This window comes from Pinus tabuliformis, chromosome 8 (genome assembly GCF_031772625.1).
Source record: "Pinus tabuliformis cultivar Carrire ecotype Pingquan chromosome 8, CPIR1, whole genome shotgun sequence".
Taxonomy (NCBI): Eukaryota; Viridiplantae; Streptophyta; class Pinopsida; order Pinales; family Pinaceae; genus Pinus; species Pinus tabuliformis.
The window spans coordinates 678,706,760-678,728,727 of NC_142294.1; the positions used below are offsets into that span (position 1 = coordinate 678,706,760).

Sequence of the window (21,968 nt, forward strand, 5' to 3'; positions counted from 1 at the left end):
TGGAGGACTAAGAAGCTTCTAATAGAAACTCTAACTACTTTCACTAAATGGAGATTTACGATCAAAGGAGGAATACACAAAGTTCCATCATGAGGTAGGTGGAGCACTAAGAAGCCTCTAATAGAAACTCTAACTACTTTCACTAAATGGAGATATAAGATCAAAGGAGGAACACACAATGTTCCTTTAATGGATCTTTGAAAGACTAACTTTGCAAAGCATAAGGAAACAATAGTTCATAAAAGATGTTACACTTTTCAATATGGCACAATGAAAAACTGATTTCAGAAATTTGCATGCAAAATGGAAGAAAATCAGCAATAAACTTACACCTTCAATCTAGAATTACTTCATCAATCCAAGACAAGTCTCCTCGGGCAAAAATATCCCTCCCAAGACAATTCACTCCACCAAGATCACATTGCATAAGAGAAAAGAAAATAGAGCTAGTGAGCAATTCTTAAGACGGAGAGAAGTGATGTGAAGTGTGATGATTTAGAATGAAAGTGACTCTCCTCTATTTATATGAGGATAACCAAGCCAATTTTCATTAATTTATAAGGAAAAGCCCTAAACTTTACTTGAGCATCCAACTAGGCCTAAAGGTCACAAGCTGACCTTCAGATAGCTTCAAAACATGAAAAATACATCAAAATAGCCCACTTTTGTGGGAATAAAGGTTCTTCGTGATGACATCATCCTCTCAAAATGGTCAATCTCCATCAAGAAAGTGACAAAGAGGCTCACTCCTCACTCCAAAAAATTATCAAAATGCATGGGTATAACTCCAATTAACTCCTCCTCCATCATGACATCATCTACAAGAAGGCTCATGTCACCCTCCTAGGGCACGTGGGAGTGATGTGGCAAGCTCTAAGACAAGCATTGGCACATGGGCATGACGTACTAGCCCCTCCAAGTCAACTCAGTGACACCCATCCTCATATGGCTTTGGAACAAAGCAATGTCCATCAAACAGGGTCAAGGCCGACCTAGGGGCATCCTAGGCCCATCTAGGATTTTAGGCACATCACCAAACATGTTGATGCCTTGGCTTCCTACTATAGCGTTGTAGCATATGAAGGTGTGGCAGGGGGCATAAACCCATGTGGAGCCTCATCAAATTCGAGTGCCTATCTCATAAGGGCAACGCTAGGACTACAAGGTCAAGTCCGCTCTCCACAATGGGAAAAACATCCTTTGAAAGGTGTTGAATAAGTGTCAAGCCTTCCTTCAAAGGATCTATGCTACATGAGTAATGAACCACCTGAAACATACCCTTAAGATCAAGTGATATCAACATGATCAGGGACAAAAGCTATTAAAGTATCATTGTGAATCATATTCAATGTTAGGAGTACAAAAATAGTTCACACGAACCTTGCCTTCCAATGTCTTTCTACCTCAATATTTGTAGGCAGGTTACCACACTTGTGTTAGGGATGATTATTCCTTCAGCCCTATTACATGTGTAACAACCCTAGTTAAAAAATACATGTAAAACATATGTAAGACCATGGTGATGGGACACGTATTCCAAGTTGAATGGTGGGCAAAACATCCTAGTGTGGGTGTTTATTCGGTTTATTATGGCTAAGGAAATTGGCAAAGACTTTGGAAAGGCAAAGAGGCATTATTTGGCATTTTATTTATGAAAATAATGGAAATTAAGAGAAAAATGAAGGTGAAAGGTCACAGGTTGCATGTGAGGAGGAAATTGAAGGAAAATAACGGAAAATGAAGAAAATAGAGGCCTCATTCATAAAAAGGCTTCAAAGGATCAATGGGCAGGCTTGGTCACTGTAAGTTTGGTCAGTTCAGTTTTGGAGCTCTCTCATTTCCTCACTCTCTCTCGCATACTCTTGGAGAGTGTGGCATACTTGGAGTTTTGGAGCAAGAAAGTGCCAGAGGACATCGGGATCAACAGCTACAGTGGGTTTTGCTTGCAGGTACCGAGTTGCATGTATATTTTCCTCACTAGTTTTGGCATGCATGTCGTTTCTTGGTTACGATCTATCACTAGCACGAAGGATTGCCTGAATTGACAGTGGATTTGCCTAGCCTTGCCATTTCCTGGATAGCCATGGTGTTGTGGGCTTATTTTCTTGTTTGTTTTGGTTGGTTCTCATGTTTCCTTAGCTTAGGTTGAGTTATTAGTTTTTGGAAGCCCTAGTTGGACAAACGCTCTAAAAACCCTGTAACACCTTGGGTTGAGTTACTAGTCCTGGAAGCCTTGGTTGGAAAAACACTCTGAAAGCCCTTGGTGGTGGGTTGAGTTACTAGTCCTAGAAGCCTTGGTTGGACAAACGCTTTGGAAGCCTGGCGGTAGCTGTGGGTTGAGTTACTAGCCCTGGAAGCCTTGGTTGGAATAAACGCTCTGGAGCTCTAGAAGGCTTGGGTAGAAACCAATCTGGTGATGGTTTGGTGATGTCCGACTATGAGGTGGAATCATTGTTTGATGGGTTGAGGTGGATGGCCTCTAGAAGCCCTGGATGGTTTATGATTGATGTGTTTTATGAGATCCCACATTCATGCTTAGAATATGGCACGGGGGTGAATGGTTGAAGAGAGATTTGGCTCAGCCATTTTAGGTTCGAGTGGAACGTAGAAGTCCCATCCCGGGTTTCGATTTTGCATCATCAATAAGAGGCTATTTCTCCTTGTATTTCTATGAGTATTATACTGGATTATATGTGGTTTATATGTTTGTGGGTAGATGTATGGCTCTCATCATGTTTTTACTTGTAAATGAATGATCAATGTATCTATGACTTAATGGATGAAATGGAAATTAATATGTTGAGGTATATATGTCTCTTAGTGAATCTCAAATAAGTACAAGACCCCTATGCTCAAATCTATTATTTACACCTACATATTCATGATAGTTTGACGAAATGTCTGTCATGGCTAGTAGGGGTCCAGTCAAGGTCTTATTCAAGTAATTGCATTAGTATTGTTGTTTCCATGTTATCTTATTGTTCTTAAGGTGTCATTCAATTTTTGGGCAATGACCTGGGCTCTGGGCCTGAAAATGTGGCTTAAACCCTGAGGACGTAGGCACAAAACTGAGCAAACTAGTCCCTGGACGTTGGCATGCAGGCCTCTGAGAGTGTCCAGAGGTCCTTGTACGCTGGCATGCCCATAGCATGAGAGGTCCTAATGATGATGTTGAATGTTTATATCATGTGTTAACCACTTGGTAAGTTCAACATCATCATTCAACGCAGTTCAAGGTATTCAACAGAGTTTAATGCACCCTATAAAATGGTATTCAGCGTACAACAGCATCGTTCGCGACCATTAAAAAAAACTCATTGTAGCATTTAAAGAACCATCCATATACATGACTTGTAAACCTCTCCATTAATCACATAGAACTTAAACAACGCACATGATTTGCAAGGGTTACACCCCATTGAGACCACAGTCACGGCTTGGAGAGATTCAACCAGCATGCATACATTCCAACGCATACGAACCAGCTTTCACGATAGTGCTTTAACCAATGCAGAAAAGGGACAACTCGATTCAAATGCCTCAATAGGATCAATGCATAGAGACAGGATGTAGCAGAGAATAATGGCAGGAAAATAGGAGTTACAGGAGTAGAAGGAAGCTAAAATTCAGTCTTCTTTTTTTTTTTGAACTTGAGTAATTTGATTTTAGAAAAATACCCACATATAGCAAACAAAGCTAGTCATGCATGCATGGGCCCATAGGCCTCAAGGGTTCAACTTGTGCTCTGATACCAAGTGTAAGAACCTTATCCAAACTATTTTTTTTTTTTTTTTAACAGCTATAACAACCAGAAAGAAATGCATTGAAATTCGAATTTATTAACACACAAGTTCCTGCCACTCATTTCAGGAAACATACCATAACATTTTCCTTCCTTTAACTAAGATCAATAGTAATAAAATACATATGTACCGTTCACCAGAAGGCGAGACTCCGCTTGCTCTGCTGTTACTGGTATTCCCTTGTCGCTGGTCACCTCTGCGAGTGAATGATGACGCACTTGATCCGAATGCGAAGACTCACCGGTTAACCTCCCAGCCTACTCCTTGGGTACTCTTCTTCCCCGCGGACCCCCGAGCTGCAATGGGGTGGTACAATGGAGGCAAGCACTAGCTGGTAGAGGAGAGCACATCTTGGCTCAAGAGTCCCCTCTCTAAATCCTCTACCTCACCAAACTCACTATAGCTTCGTAATCACTGCTCTCACAACATCTCATCCATCCAACAATAGGGTTCCCAAAAGTCCCTTCTTCCATGGGTTGCCCCTTCTTTTATAGGAGTCCTCATAGGTGACACTTGTCATGTCATGCATAATTAATTACTTGTTTATAATTCAATAGCTTGATTATTCATCCACCCATGTGTCATTCTCACATCAAGGGTCTCCCAAATTATTAACTTAAATTTTTATTTAAAACTAATATTTTCCTCACCTCAACAAGATTCCTATTTCTTCTCCTAGTTGTCTCTTTATTCCCCCCTTTTATTCCTTCATTTGTGTTCATTACTTGAAGTCAATTAATGAGTCAAGATTTTATCCCCAATCTACTCCCTAATTTAACTCAGGTTATCTCCTACATGGATATTCTTATGTTGGTTGTTGACACATGGAGCTTCTCTACATTTCTCTAAATTTAATTTATTATTCTCATTTTAATTCACCTTCCCCTTTTCTTAATTAGGTTTAAATTAGTTTAGGATTAATCTTTATCCTTACTATTATGTTTGTCTTTCCCCTTTTTCCTAATTAAACCACATAATCTTCCTAGTATTTTCCAAAATGGGAAGGGTAGAGTTTTTAAGGTACTTTATTTTAATTCTTCCTATGGTCCTCCTTATTCCAAGTTTTATTTTTTATTTAATTACATTGGTTTATAATCATCATTTACCCTTGATGTAAATTTACCTAGTTTTCATTCTTTGCTTATATTTATTTATTATTATTTATTTTTATTGATTCCAAGGATGCCAAGTTTGGTTGTGCCCTTCAAGAACTTCCCTAGAAGTTCCAAGGGTGCCACACCTAATAGCTTATTTGTGATGTCAAGGGTGCCAGTTTGGTTGTGCCCTTCAAGAACTTCCCTAGAAGTTCCAAGGGTGCCACACCTAATAGTTTATTTGTGATGCCAAGGGTGCCAAGTTGGTCGTGCCCTTCAAGAAATTCCCTGAAGTTCCAAGGGTGCCACACCACTTGCCCTTCAAGCATCCAGTGATTACGAGGGAAAAGTATAGTGCAACGTCATAGACCACTGTCATCTCTTATGTTGCCTGCTATAGTGAGACTAATGGAGTCGGGGATCAAGGAATCCGCCTTGATGCACGCCCCCCGGTAAAGTCCTCATGAGCGAACCAACTTTGGAACCTGCCCTCATGGCATCGTGATCTTCAAGGCGAAGGTGTTTCAACCCTTCCAGCCCAAGTCACGGCGGGAGTGCTAGTGGGTGAGATCAGGGACTCTGTCCCACCCCTCCCATGTAGTTCCATCCACTTGTACAACCCCATCACCCATATGTGAGTCATTCGGTCAAGCAACTAATCTGTGCCTGCAACCATTAATATATCATCAGAATATAGTTAAACATATATGGCAGATTCCAAGATCAACTTAGACTTTCAAAGATAAAGTAATATAAATTTTCATCAAACCAGGTGTCATCGACATGTCATATGCGAGTGCCTCTGATGGTTTCCTGCCATACTCAATAATCATCGGTAACACGGTTTCTCAATGTTAGTCAAGTATCATCATAGCACCATTAACAATTCCTGGTCATTCACATCATTGTCCATTGTAAGTCTGAACTAAAGGAAGTGGGTAACATAGGGGACACATCCCTCATGGCTATTATCAATAATCATCAATGGAAACATACATATTCATTAAGCTATCACATCGTAACATCGTAGAAATATACCTATCCATAAAATTTATCCTCATTATGCTTTTAGTAGAGCGCATACATATTCTTTACTACCTTCATCATAATTTCAAATAGATACCAACTTAACTATTAATATTGCAATCATCAGAATACTGATAGATAAGATACATAACCATTCATGCTACCATAATATCAATGGAAATCATTCATAAACATCACAACCATGAATATCTCAATCGCTAATAATAGTGTCATGGGTCCAGATCCTCAATCTGAGGTCCTCGAAGAAGAGAGTGTCTAAGATAATGTCGTATCCGGGTCAGGAAACTAGAGTGGGCACTACACTTAGACTCTACCTGTTTTTCTCGTACCTGGTTTGATGTTTATGTTTGGTTGTCGACCATCAAGGGCTCATCATCTGATGTGTCAGTCCTTGGAACATCTTTTGTTTCAACCTCCTTGGACTCTACCTGTTTATTGATGGAAATATCCTGTAATGTAATTTTCTTCTTTTTATACCAAAGCTTCAAGAATTTTTTTTGCACATTAATATTGATAGTACCCACAGATTGCATCCAAAGGTATCTCAAAACAACATCCATGTTATCCATATCTGAAGTATAAAAATCACAATGCAACACATACTTATCCATAGAAAGCCTCAAATTTTTATAAACTTGAACTTCCTTATTATCAACTTGTGTGTTTTCAATGTGTTTTTAACATTGATAAAATTATGCTTGCAGCTAGGATTTATAGACACAGTGATCTTCTCCTTCTGAATCAATCCATGAACCTGTAATAAGGAGATACCAGCAGAAAATAACCCTTTAGGTTTCTTGGTTTCCTTCTTTCCTGTAAAAATAAAATCTTTACTAGGTTTTGTGGTTTCCTCCTTTCTAGTATGAGACCATTTGTCCAAAAATAGTTATTCTATTTCATCAGCACTACATAACTTTAAAAACTCACTGTCAAGTGATTTCCACCATATAGCTGCCTCATTTTTCAAATAAGACCCTATTTTGTCCTTCCAACACCTTGGAAAGTCCAACTTATGATATGCTATAAAATTTTCAATAGAAGACCAATCATATTTTCCTGTAAAAAAACTTACTGTTATAAGGCATGAAGAGAGTTTTGAAAACAAATCGCTTACTTGGCGAAAATTTGAAATGGCCACAATTCAGTCAATATTGCTCAGAATCCCTATTATGATCTATTTTTTGAAATGGAACAACCATTTTTCTTCTCCCCATGTGATAGAAATCCAGATCTAGGCACTAGAATTTCATATTCGCGCTGCAACTATCCCGCCAGCACAAAAATTTCTGAAAAAAAACAAATTGATTTTAAATCAGCAAGATCTCCCTCATCCAGACTCCGATTCGACTGTTTTTTTTTTTAAATTGGGTGTTTTTTTGCAAAGAACCCAGATCTGCAATTAGATTTTGCAAATGTTGCCCCAGAATGTACAGATCTGATCTGCAAACTCACCGCCCAGAAAAATGTCTACAACACAGCGATATCTCCCTCGTCCGAACTCTGATTCAGCCGATTTTTTTTTCAAATTGGGTATTTTTTCGCAAGGAACCCAGATCTGCAATTAGATTCTGCCAATTTTGCACCAGAACATATAGATCTGATCTGCAAACTCATCGCCCCAAAAAGTTCCTGCAAAAAATAAAAATAAAAAAATTTTGCTTTGCCCAAGAAAGTGCTCTGATACCACTTGTTATAGATCTGACTTGAAGATATATGAGAATACAAGTATACCCAATAACTGTAAATAATCACCAAAAATAACAAGATCTGAATATAGATAGAAATGCTTCTTTTTATTGATCAAACCCTTAAGGTAAGGCAACACCATACATTCACTCCTTAAGGAAGGAGAACACTCCATAAGCCATATGCTCGTTCATACAATATTCCTTGAGATAGATAGGCCTCATACATACAATACCATGGGTCATTACCATAGTTCCCTCAATACCATCTATCTAATACCATGGGCTTATTACATTATTGCTAACTACTTGTGGTCCCTTACATGATATGGGTTAACCACTTTATTGATTACTATGGCCCATCCCATTATTACATTATTCCCTTGGGTACCTCCCTCTGTACCCCATACTATCCCCCTAGGTATATAGAGGTATGGGGGATAGTATGGGGGATAGTATGGGGTACAGAGGGAGTACCCAAGGGAATAATGTAATAATGGGATGGGACATAGTATTAAATAAAGTGGTTAACCCGTATCATGTAAGCGACCACAAGTAGTTAGCAATAAGGTAATAAGCCTATTGTATTAGATAGATGGTATTGAGGGAACCATGGTAATGACTTGTGGTATTGTATGTATGAGGCCTATATAGAGGCTAGAGACTCCCCATTGAGAGATGTAAAGGAATATTGTATGAACAAGCATATGGCTTGTGGAGTGTTCTCCTTCCTTAAAAAATGAATGTATGGTGTTGCCCTACCTTAAGGGTTTGATTAATAAAGTGAAGCATTTCTATATTCAGATCTTGTTATTTCTTGGGTATATTTATATTTTCATATCAGATCTATAACAGAAGACAGGAAAGGGACCCAACTACTTCTATTCAAATTATTGGGCCTTCTTTCGATTTCTAGGACCTCCCTAAATTTTCACTGATGGAAATGACTAATCCTGGCAATGACTTGGGCATCCTCAATGCAGATGTAATGCTTATAGATTTATCTGCATGTTCTACCAAAGCAGTAGACACCAATGCACTAAGGCTTTCCTCAAAGCCGAAAAAAGCAGTGAAACAGGAATCGCCGATTCTGGCGATTAATCACGAGTATGAATCGGCTCGGCGGCAAAAAGTTCCGACTTGAAACACCGCAGCGCCACAGAGCAGCATTCGAAGCCGCAGAGCCTACCACGTATGAAGTATTGATATGGTTGTGAGGCCTGAAAGTTTCTTGAGCGAAAAACAGGCGTGCGTGCACAGTGGATCGCAGACTGCGCTCCATTCACTGAAGAGAATGTTGAGCAGAGGCAGAGAGGGAGGGTCTTCCCTGATGCTCTGCAATATCACCGAGGGACAACTACAATCGCAGACGCACTGTTAGAGCAACTTTCCTGACCTCCAGGATGCCAATTAAGGCGAACATTATTGACGGAAATTGATTTCACCGTTTATTTTCATTTTCGTTTCACTTCCGTCAGCAACGGTCGGGAGATTTTTCTTTTACCGAGTTGTGGATATTGATAACGGGGATGGTTATTATTGTAAATTGATAACAAGGATGGTTATTATTTTTAATTGTAGCTTAGTAAAAATAATTATTATTAATGTGTATAATAATTATAATGATAAGATGATTGATAACTTTTATAGAAAATTTAAGATATTTGAAATAACTAATGGTGAATAAATTGGAAAAAAATAAAATTAAAAAATTTACATGGGTCATCAAGTATGAAATATAGACCTCTTGTACATCAAAAGCAGTTAGACAATTTTAGGGATAATTGTTATTGAATGGTATTAATATTTATAATCTACTTGTATTCGAAGGAAATGGGGATACATGGAAATGATAAATTTGATGGCCTTATCATTTCCATGCAATATAAAAATATTACTAATTTAATTTGCAATAACCATATTTACAAGTAGACGTTACTAAAATTATATTTAATTTAATAAACGTATATTTTTATTTAATTCAATATATGTGTATATTTTTATTTAATGAATTTGCCGATTTTTTCCCGATCCGATTAAAACTCTTCGCTCTTTTGCCTCGCCGATTTATTGTCGATTCCGAGTCTGGTAACATTGGAAAAAAGTCCTAGAGCTAAGAAACAACTCAAGAATCAATTTATTGGAGTTCATCTCCCTTTTATCCAAGGGACCATTAACAAGAATGCGAAGATCTTAAGGAAGCATAAGGTTCCTTCAACCTTTAGGCCTCTAAATACCATCCGAAGTTCCCTAAGATTTGTCAAAGACCCAGTGGACCCTAAAAATATGAAAGGTGTTTCTTTTATCCCTTTCTCTTGTGGGACTCCCTACATAGGTGAGACCAATCACTCGATTAATCAAAAGATTCGTGAGCACGCCGCTAACATCAAGCATGGTAGGACCCGCTCCTCTACTTTGGCAGATAAATTTAAGCATCACATCTACAATGAGGATGCCCAAGTCATTGCTAGGATTAGTCATTTCCATCATCGAAAATTTAGGGAGGCCCTAGAAATCGAAAGAAGACCCAATAATTTGAATAGAGATGATGGTTGGAATATTAGCAGAAGTTGAGTCCCTGTCTTGTCTTCTTAAGTATTTAATAAATAAAAAATTAAATAAAGAAAATTTTGTCTCTGTTTCTTATTTATTTATATGGTTTATGTTATTAAGTTTCTCTGATTGTTTTTCATTAATTAAGTTTTTTTTCATCTTGGCATTCCTAACTCTGGGAGTGTTTTATCATCTTAATCTTTCTTAGCTCCTCTAAGCTTGTATTTTATGTTAGACTTTGTTTATTTTATTAATTCCTTGGATTATCTGTAGGGCCTGCATCCTTATTTTATGGTTGACCTTGATTCTCGAGTCTTTCTTTGATTATTTTGAATTTGAAATTTATTAATTTACATTATATGAATATTTTTTGAATTATGGCATTGTTTCTCATAAATTATATTTTTATTTATTAATATAGTCTTGACTCCATTATTTATTAATAGGGTCCTGACTCCTTTTGTTATTGTTGACTTCACTCTTTGTTTGAAGTTTGACTTTGAAAGTTTGATTCCTTTTTTATATATATTTAACCTATTCTAGATTAGTTTGATCCTAATGATTAATGTTAAAAATAAAAATTATTATTCATAAACTAGCCGTTTATTATAGAAATTATAAAAATATATTATTTATAAACTAGTCATTTATTATAGCCATTAATTGAACCAAGGGTCTCTACATTGCTCTCTATTTATGCTCGTGCCATGATCTGCCTCTTCATCTTGTCCTCACGATGAACCACACTGGATGGTTTAAAACGCATCGGTATGTGATTTCTACCGAAAAATTTCTTACTTAATTCATTATGGATCACAAAAGCCTGAATTCAAAATATATATATATATATATATTCAAAAAAAAAGTAGAAAAAAATCAAAATAAATTATATCTACTAGAAAAAAAATTAAAGAAAAAAATTATTAGAAAAATAAAAAAGAGATATATATATATATATATATTAAAAAAAATAAAAATGAAAGTCAAAGATAACAAAAAGGTTATAAAAATAAAAATAAAAACCAAAAAAACAAAAGCCACGACCGTCGAAAGCTCTTGCTGCCATTCATAGCTACTTCCCCACGACAAGGAGACACCATACCTACCGGCAACCAAAAACAACTCAATTGACCAGTCGCCTCATCCGTCGATCCCTAGTGGGTTCAGTTCACATCAGTCAACCACCCTCGTTGCAGTTGTCTGACACCAACGCAGCCATTGGAGTCCACCATCTACCGTCAGTCATAGCCCACACACCAAAATCAACCATCGTCGGCCATCGTTTTCAGCGACCGCATTCTCCCGCCATTCCATTCTTCTACTCCCCATCACTGACGTCGCCACTGGAAATCCTCTTCCACCACGTGCAGACATCGTTGCAAATCCTATTTGACTACACTCAAGAAGCAGATCATTCTTCTGTTACTATTGTAAATTATAATACCTTGACAAGTCTACAAACGGAAGAAGAAAAATCGGCTAAACCATACACATAAGCTTTTGTTGTCCAGCTGTAGTGCGTATACATTTTGTGGTCCTCTATCCCTTGTTCATGTTGTTCGAAACGTTGGGTGAGAGAAACGTTGTGACCCTTGGTTTATGTAAAGGCATGACTATAAGTGAATTTAACAGGTAAAAACCACCCAAACTTAAATAATATAAATGTAATAAAAAGGTCCACGAAGGGAGATATTATTAATCCCTTACTTTATATATATATATATATATATATATATATATATATATACATCCTAAACTAAGTTAATATAAGGTTTATTTGACCCACTTTTATTTAAAAAAAGGGGGACATTTGTTTTAAGGTGAAGGTATTTATTAAGTCAAAGGAAATATACTTCTAAAGTTCTAAAAAGAGATATCTTGTAAAGTATAAAAGAAGAATATTTTTTTAATTGATATAGAGATATTTATAAAGGAAAAAATGGTTACTTTAAAAAACCCTAAGTTCATCCAGGGAAAAAGGAAAAGGAGACCAGTAATAAAAGATTTCCTAAAACATTTAGTAAATGTATTAGTACAATATTTAAAATCAAAGGATCACTTGCAGGACAAGATATTACAATCTCTATCAGTCCTACTGAAGATAGTAATTATGTTAGTCCTAAATGTCCTAACCAATTAGTGATTCTTGAATCGAATATAATTGAACGAATTTTGTTGACACAAGTGACAAACAATATGACGTAAGCAATTTACAACTGAGTATTAGGGATTATACTTTTATCTCGCAATTCACCATGAAAACCTTATTTTTTTGACGATAGTGACTTTGTTTTGGGTTCACCCTCGATGAAAACCCTAGGGTCTTTTATCCTAAATACGAAAAATAACTTTTTGACATTTTCCCACAAAAAGAAAAAAATAACACTACAGGATGTTACTTTGAAGCCAGATTTAGTGACGCCAGAAGACATACAAAAAATCTCAAAAGTAATTCTTCAAGAAAGTAAAAAGGCAATACAAAATATGCAAAGGGAAGTTGACAAAATCATCACCGACAAAAATGAAGAAATTACTCGTCTAAAGGACCATAGTGAGAAATTACTCACTCAAATTAAGAAACTTAAAAATGATAAGCAATCATTGAAAAATAAATTAGAAGAACTCATCACAAAAGATGTATCGAAGTCGTTAGATGTAACCATCCAAATTGAAGATAAGGGAACAAATACCGATCCAGTCAATATCACAACTCAAAAAGAGGACAAACCAGTTGAAGGAAAAACATATTCAGATGTTGCAGTTCAAATGATGAAAAATCCAAATGAAGATTTTGTAACCAAATCAACAACATCAGTATTTGAAGTAAATCAGGAAGTTGTTACACACAAGGTAAAAGAAAATCAAACCACAAGACCTCCCTCTCGACATCTGAATCACAAGAGCAGACAACTCAATCAATCTGCATATCCGTATCACTCAAGATCAGAAACAACAAACTTTTGTTCCAAAGACTACTAATGTCAGTGCAATTCAGTCTTGTGATACAAGTTCATACGAAGTATCTAGTAACTGCAAGATTCCGCAAAAGATTGATTTAGGATGGTTAAATCCTTTCTCAATTCGACAGTTTTGTTTATCACTCAAAGGATCATATCAACTTGTATCAACAAAGATAACAATTCTGAGACGAGAAGACATTCGAAATAGAAGAAAAAAAAATAATCAAGCCCTTTCACCAGGAAGCTTTGAGGACAAAACTTTTTGAAGAGGAAGACAATGTTATGAATAAAATATAGATATAAATAATGTAAGTATAAATAAAGTAAATATAAATAATAATAATAACACATCATAAATACTGATTAATTAGTAATTAGTTAATGAAGAGGTATGTCCCTAAGGACATGACCGTTCATAAAGGGACACCTGCCTAGGGTATATAAGTAGTCTCTCACTCTCATTTGTAACGTCATTCTTATTCATATATATATATATATATATTCTTGTATCTCAATGGAGATTTTCATATTCCAAGTCTTCTAGAGTATTTAACTTTTGAGAATACAAATTTTGTTCGTTACATTGGTATCAAAACATGTTGAAAAAGGTGTAACTAGGTTCGGTCTTCATAGTATGAAATGTATTCTTATAAATTATAAAATGAAAATAAATTATTATTAATGAAGCATGGGTTTCATGCTCAAGTTCTTTTATTTTATAGGTCAAGCACCCATTGAGTGTTTCTAGGGCTTGTCCTAGGTTTAAGAGTCAATGTCATATATTGAAGACCATATGGGTACATTGTATCTTGTAAAGAAAAAATTGTTGTCTTTAAAGTGTCGAAATACCTCCAAGATCAAGTCAGCCTAGAAGCTGTAAAAGTCAACCTACATGAAGAGCCACGTCTACCCTTGAAGAACCCTATATATAGAGAGGAACTCGTCCTCCATTAGACACACTCATCTCATTCTATGCGAAGAAGAAGAAAGCAAAGGAATTTGAAGAAGAAGGACGAAGAAGAGAAAAAGAAAGTCGAAGTGCTTGGGTAAAGTCTCTCTCTCTCTCACGTACAAGTCGAAGCTAGGGTTTCTGAGTTGGGGCTATCTTTGGTTCTATCTTAGAGGAAAGAGAGAAAGGAATTCAAGCGAAGATCACTTAGGGTATCTCACTAGACCTAAGTCACAAGGAAAGGCAAGTGCAGGGAAGAGAAGATCATACGAAGAAGATCGAAGTCTTCTAGAGGAGCAGCAGTAGTTGCCAGAAGATAGAATTTCAGATCTGCAGTAGGAGGTCAAAGTTCATGCAACAGGAGGCCGAGTTGATCTTGATCTTGGAGTGTATTTGTCTAAGTCATTACGTCACGGTATTCGTCGAAGGATCTATTCGAAGAGAAGAAATTTAAGGGTTTTCCCCTCAAGAGGAGGGGTTTTGGCCCTGGCTTGCAGCCTATATACCGTGTCACTATTCTTATTGTTTTGGTAGTTGTTTGATGTATCTCACACTATAATAATAAGGAACAAAGCTAATAACGAAAAAGGTAACACAAACAGTTATCAAATTAAAGAGAATTAACATATTCACTACCCTATTGAATTCTCAACATGGAATCGGAGTTAAGGTCATCTAAGGGCATCATGAAGATCTCCTCTACAGTGAAGAAGTTCATCAAGAAGATTGCAAGCCATCTCAAGAAATGTATCAAGGCAGCATGGAGTTTCCTATTCTCTACTAAGAAGAGATCAATCAAAGAAAAGGATGAAGGTCTCTTCTCGGCTCTCTCTAGCACATTCCAAGATGAAGACATTTGGGTAATTGATAGTGGTGCATCAAGGCACATGACTGGCCACTCCAATCAATTGAAGACCTTATCAAAAGGAAAATTTGTTTATTCAGTGCAACTTGGAGATAGCAAGAGCTATCCCATGAAAGGTATTGGACCAACATCCATAAAGCTAGAAGATGGAAGTAACATTCACCTCAACAACATTCTATTTGTTCCAGGTTTGCACAAAAATTTACTTTCCATTTCAAGTCTAGAAGAAAAGGGTGATAGAGTAGCTTTCATTGATGGTAAAGTCGTTGTATGGAGTAAAGGTTCAAGTATAGATCAAGCTAAAGTCATTGGCATTCGAGAAAAAAGACTTTACATACTAATGTCTCTTGTCGCCCAAGCCCTAGTTCACATTGAAATTAGCCCATGTGAACTCTGACATAGAAGATTTGGTCATCTACAGTTCAAAATCCTTCCAACTCTAAGATCCATAGTAGACAAAATTCCAAATCTGAAAGAAGATCATGAAGGAGTTTGTAAGGGATGTGCATTAGGCAAAAATACCAAGAAACCATTTGGAAGCAGTGCTTCACGGTCAAAAGAAATCTTGGATCTCATTCACTCCAATGTATCTGGCCCTATGACTCCTAAATCTCTTGGAGGTCACCTATATTATGTCACATTCATCGATGATCATTCAAGAAAAACCTGGGTTTACCTAATGAAAACCAAGGATGAAGTATTTCCAAAATTTCAAGAATTCAAAGTTGAAGTGGAAAACCTTACAGGAAAAAGAATCAAGATATTAAGATCTGATAATGGAGGAGAATATATATCCAAAGAAATTATAGCATTTTGTAAGGAGTCTGGGATTAAGAGGGAGTTGATAGTCCCATACAATCCCGAGCAAAATGGAGTTGCAGAACGGAAGAATAGATTCATTGAAGAAAGTGTAAAAGCAATGATACACGATCAAGATCTTCCTAAGTTCCTGTGGGGAGAAGCCACAAAGACCATTGTCTACATTCAGAATCGAAGTCCCCATAGATCTCTAGACAACAAAACTCCGGAAGAAGTGTTCACTGGAAAGAATCCATTTGTAGATCATCTTCGAATCTTTGGGTGTCTTGTATATATCCACATACCTAAGGATAAAAGAAAGAAGTTGGACCCTTCAGGAATGAAGGGAACATTTGTTGGGTACAACAACTCATCAAAAGCTTATCGAATCTACATGAAAGATGGACATCACATAGAAGTTAGTCGTGATGTCATATTTGATGAAAGTATAGCTTTCAAGAAATCAAAAGAACTTTCCATGGACTCTGATGATGAAGAACTTCCCGTATTTAAAGAGGAAGTGGATAAGGGAGAAGAAGAATCACACCATGAAGAAGAAGGTCCTAGTGAGCCATTTCAACCTGTGGTCATTCTTGAAACAAGAAAAAGACCTAATTGGTTAAAATCTACTCTACTTGATGCAGAAGGTCATGAAGCAATGAAAGGATCATTCAGAGAGAGCAAGAAACCCAAAAGATATTATGGGTATGTTGCATAAATGACAAAACTAATAGAATCATAACCATCCACTTTTGAAGAGGCTGTAAACAATCAAGAATGAAAGGATGCCATGAATGAAGAATATGAATCTATAATGAAGAATGGAGTCTGAGAGATCATACCTAGCCCGACGACAAATTTGTGGTTACTTCCAAGTGGATCTATAAGATCAAACATGCAGCAAATGGAAGTATAGATAAGTATAAAGCAATATTTGTGGCTAAAGCCTTCTCTCAACTTGAAGGCATCGACTATGAAGAGACATTTGCTCCAACAGCAAGATATACAATGATTCGATCATTAGTCTCAGTGGCAGCTTCGATGGGATGCAACGTCCACCAAATGGATGTTGAGACTACAATAGATGAAGAAGTCTACATAGAACAACCCTTGGGATTTGAAGTTAAAGATAGGAAGGCATATGTTTGCAGATTGAAGAAAGCATTATATGACCTCAAGCAAGCACCAAGGGCATGGTATGCTAGAATGGATGCATACCTACAAATAATAGGCTTCACAAAAAGTTCTACTGATCTGAACCTGTAATCATTATTTTGTATGTAGATGATCTTCTCTTGACAGGTGTAGAAAGTCGAATTGAAGAATGTAAGAAGCAACTAGCAACAAAATTTGATCTGAAGGATCTTGGGTTGATGCATTACTATTTGGGACTAGAAGTATGGCAAGGATCTGATGAAGTCTATTTGGGTCAAGGAAAATATGTGATCAAGATGCTGAAAAGGTTTGACATGATGGATTGCAAACCTATGACTACTCCGATGGTCACAAAATTGAAGAGACTAAGGAGTTTTGAATCTAGCCGAGTGGATCCTTCCAAGTATAGACAACTTATTGGCTCATTGATGTACTTGGTGAGTACTCGACCAAACATATGTTTTGCAGTAAATGTTCTCAGTCAATTCCAAGTGGAGCAGAAGCATGATCATTGGGTAACAACAAAACACATTCTGAGATATCTGCGAGGAACCATCCACTACTGTCTAAAGTAAGATAGAAGGATGATGTCCAACTAATTGGATATACAGATTCTGACTGGGGAGGCAGCGAGCAAGATGGAAGAAGCACTACGGGAGGATGTTTCAGTTTAGGATCCTCCATGGTCTCATGGATGAGCAGAAAGCAAGACACCGTTGCCTTGAGTAGTGCTGAGGCTGAATATGTTGCAGCCTGTGAAGTAAGCAAAGAAGCAGTATGGTTGAGGAAATTGTTATCCGACCTGTTTAACGGACCAATGAACCCTACAGTGATACTTTGTGATAACACCAGTTGTATACATTTGTTTGAGGATCTAGTGTTTCATGAAAAGACAAAGCATATAAACAACAAGTATCACTACATACAAGAGCTAGTGCAAAATGGTGTGTTGCAGCTACAGTATCTCTCCATTGATGAGCAGGTAGCTGACATACTGACAAAGTCACTTCCCAACAAGAAGCTTGTATACTTAAGAGACAAGCTTTGGTTGGTTGATGTATCATCCCTAATTGAGAGGGAGAGATAGACACATTATTCTTGTCTTCAATTAGGAAGACAGAATAGAGGATTGGGTAATCATTTGGCATCCGATACTCTTTGAGGATGAGATATCGCATCCAAAATAAGAGGAGTCGTGGAGGACCGATATTCTTTGAGGGTTGGCTACCCAAGACAAGAATAGTCCCATGGAAGGTCATACTTGGTGAACACTCGGGTGGAGTATGTACCTTGAGAGACAATGATTATGGTGTCTATACATCATTGGTCTCACTAGCATTGTGCTCGGATCTTGTGGAGAGACAGAGTTGTTAGTCAAGGCCTTGCTATGTGACAATGCTAGTTGTTATGATATTACACAAATGGGTTACCGATCCAACTCTTTTTATGAGATCTCTTCAGATTGAGAATGACCATGTACCTCTTATGAATACCTCCCTAATTAAGAGGGTGTAATGAAAAATGTGTAACTAGGTTTGGTCTTCATAAGTATGAAACATATTCTTGTAAATTATAAAATGAAAAGAAATTACTTTAATGAAGCATGGGTTTCATGCTCAAGTTCTTTTATTTTATAGGTCAAGCACCCATTGAGTGCTTCTAGGGTTTGTCCTAGGTTTAAGAGTCATTTTCATATATTGAAGACCCTATGGGCACATTGTATCTTGTAAAGAAAAATTTGTTTGTCTTTGAAGTGTCGAAATACCTCCAAGATCAAGTCAGCCTAGAAGTTGTCAAAGTCAGCCTACATGAAGAGCCACGTCTACCCTTGAAGAAGCCGATATATAGAGAGGAACTCGTCCTCCATTAGACACACTCATCTCATTCTATGCGAAGAAGAGGAAAGCAAAGGAAGTCAAAGAAGAAGGACGAAGAAGAAAAAAAGGAAGTCGAAGTGCTTGGGTAAAGTCTCTCTCTCACGTACAAGTCGAAGCTAGGGTTTCTGCGTTGGGGCTATCTTTGGTTCAATCTTAGAGGAAAGAGAGAAAGGAAATCAAGCGAAGGTCACTTAGGATATCTCACTAGCCCTAAGTCACAAGGAAAGGCAAGTGAAGGGAAGAGAAGGCCATACGAAGAGGATCGAAGTCTTCTAAAGGAGCAGCAGCAGTTGCCGGAAGACAGAATTTCGGATCTGCAGTAGGAGGTCGAAGTTCATGCAGCAAGAGGTTGAGTTGATCTTGATCTTGGAGGGTATTTGTCTAATTCATTAGGTCACGGTATTTGTCAATTGAAGGATCTATAAGAAGAGAAGAGATTCAAAGGTTTTCCCCTCAAGAGGAGTGGTTTTGGCCCTGGCTTGCAGCCTATACACTGTGTCACTATTCTTATTGTTTTGGTAGTTGTTTGATGTATCTCACACTATAATAATAAAGAACAAAGCTAATAAGGAAAAATGTAACACAAACAGTTATCAAGTTAAAGAGAATTAACATATTCACTGCCCTAATGAATTCTCAACAGAGCATTCCTCTGAGTAAACGAACTTTGTTCGTTACAATGTATTAGCATGCTTGTAAATATTTCTTCACTCAATTGAAATTTGTTGTTGCATACAATTTAAAGTACATACAGAAAGATGAAAAAATAACCATACACAATAAAGAACAAAGCTAATAAGGAAAAAGGTAAAACAAACAGTTATCAAGTTAAAGAGAATTAACATATTCACTGCCCTACTGAATTCTCAACAGAGCATTCCTCTGAGTAAACGAACTTTGTTCGTTACAATGTATTAGCATGCCTGCAAATATTTCTTCACTCAATTGAAATTTGGTGTTGCATACAATTTAAAGTACATACAGACATATGCAAAAATAACCATACACCCTGATTCAAACAGATACTCTGAGTAAACGAACTTTGTTCGTTACAATGTATTAGCATGCTTGCAAATATTTCTTCACTCAATTGAAATTTGGTGTTGCATACAATTTAAAGTACATACAGACATATGAAAAAATAACCATACACCCTGATTCAAACAGATACTCATTTGGAGGGTATGATGAACTAAAGGTTCTCTTTATATGTGACAATTTTAAGTACAATGTAATAATCTCTAACACAAAACAAAGCCAAGAATATTTGGGTCTCACACAAATAACCTACATAAATTCTATGAATGTATTAGCACGCTTGCAAATGTTTCATCACTTAATTGAAATTTGTTGTTGTATGCAATTTAAAGTACATACAGAAATATGAAAAAGTAATTATACACCCTGATTCAGACAGATACTCATTTGGAAGATAAAATGAACTAAAGGTCCTCTTTATATGCAACCATTTAAAGTACAATATAATAATCTCTAACACAAAAATAAAAATTAAAAAAGCCAAGAATATGATGCAAGGAAAATCTTGGCTATTTTATGTAATTTCATACCAACAGTATCAAAACTCTGAGCCATTGGCACAACACCAATGGTGGAAACAGCCCCATGGGAAGGACGGAACCCTAGAATACCACAGAATGCAGCAGGCACTCTGACACTTCCTCCTGTATCTGTACCTGCAGAAGGAAAAGGCGCAGACACTGGCGCAATCAATCATACGACTTAGTAGTAAAAGCATCATGCAGAATGTTAAAAAAACTATATTATAAATAAGAGAAGTTCTAAAAAGACAATCACGCAATATCTTCCATCTATAAGTGCTGTTCTTCTCTGTCCATAAAAATTATTTTAAAAAGTGAACATGATATATCAAAATATATCGTAGCATTTTTTGTGTACATTTATTCTCCTAGAAGTTTCACACAAAGACCTCTCTAAACCACTTTTGCAGAGCAGAGATGAGTTTGTGAAAGTAGAGCATGAGATAAAGAAATCACAGGAGATGCCACATATCAGAAATCACACCTACTAAGTGAATGGCCAGGCAGAGACAAACAAAGAATGTCAGATGTTGCAGATTGAAAACAGAAACATTCACAAAAAAGTGGGTTGAAAGTTTTCCAACTTTTTTCTCCTGCAATCCTTCTCACAGTGACCAGGTTTTCCACAATAATGGCACTTTCCTAGTGGGACTTGTGGATATAGAGATGACAGGAATCAGGATGGTATAGGTTGTTGAATTTGACAAACATGCTTTTCATATTACTTTATAAGGTTATTTCAAATTCTAGCGGATGCCCAGTGACCAATTTAGATGGATATGAAGAGCATCTATGAGAAGCCTTTTATGGCTAGCAGGAGTAAGGAACTATATGATAAAATCAAATCAAAGCCCCCAATTGTAGCACATCTTAATAAAATATGTACCATACAAGATGTTGAAGCCAAATGGGCTAGGAAACGTTAAGATATATAGAAAGCCAACTAGTCCTCTAAGACCAGGGTGCTTGCATGATTGGTTCTCAGTCAAACCCTTGTTGTCTAACAGATGGTTTTGTGATTTGTCACAAATCAGAGACTATTGAGCATGTTTTCTAGAAGTGCATAGCCGTGAGATTATTTTTTGGGAACAGGTTGCCTACGAGTATGACATACTTTTTGTCAACCCTATTCACTGAAGAGGGGTCATTTTGGGTGACAACTAGATGATCAGACAGTATGGCAACGGAACATGGAACGCCATAAGTTCGAGAGGAATCTTCCCCTTTTCCTTCAGGAGAGACTACAACATTTAAAGAAAGATTGGCAGATCATGCTCCGGCCAAAACTGTCATTTTCTATCAAGTCGTGGCCTCTACTGAAATTCAGAGAGAGGACAATAGGTTGAACCTCCTTTGGCCCATTGATTTGTTCACCCTGATGTACTTTGTGTATTCACCATAGTTGTCAAAATGGGTAGAACCAGACCAAGACCAGTCAGTTCAAACTTCAAACTTGTTTGTTGTTTGGGCCTGTTACCAACACATGTAAATAACCCTTGGGAGAAATTGTTTCTCCTATTGTGTCAGCCAACCAGACAACAGCCCTATCATGATCCACTGATAGCTAGCCTCAAATGCCTCTCATCTATGCTCCAGTCAGTGCTTTCTTCATCTAGCTTGCTC

General features: G+C 37.1%; 1 protein-coding gene across 1 annotated transcript in view; it reads right to left on the reverse strand.

Annotated features, from left to right (window-relative positions):
* The window catches only part of LOC149237401 (outer envelope protein 64, chloroplastic-like), a gene marked incomplete at its 5' end in the record, with an annotated part of 118,046 nt that overhangs the window by 25,692 nt on the left and 70,386 nt on the right, over nucleotides 1-21,968 (reverse strand). The window contains one exon of the mRNA XM_089369259.1: nucleotides 20,355-20,480. Coding sequence (XP_089225385.1) covers nucleotides 20,355-20,480 — 126 coding nt within the window. The remainder of the gene's footprint in view (nucleotides 1-20,354; nucleotides 20,481-21,968) is intronic.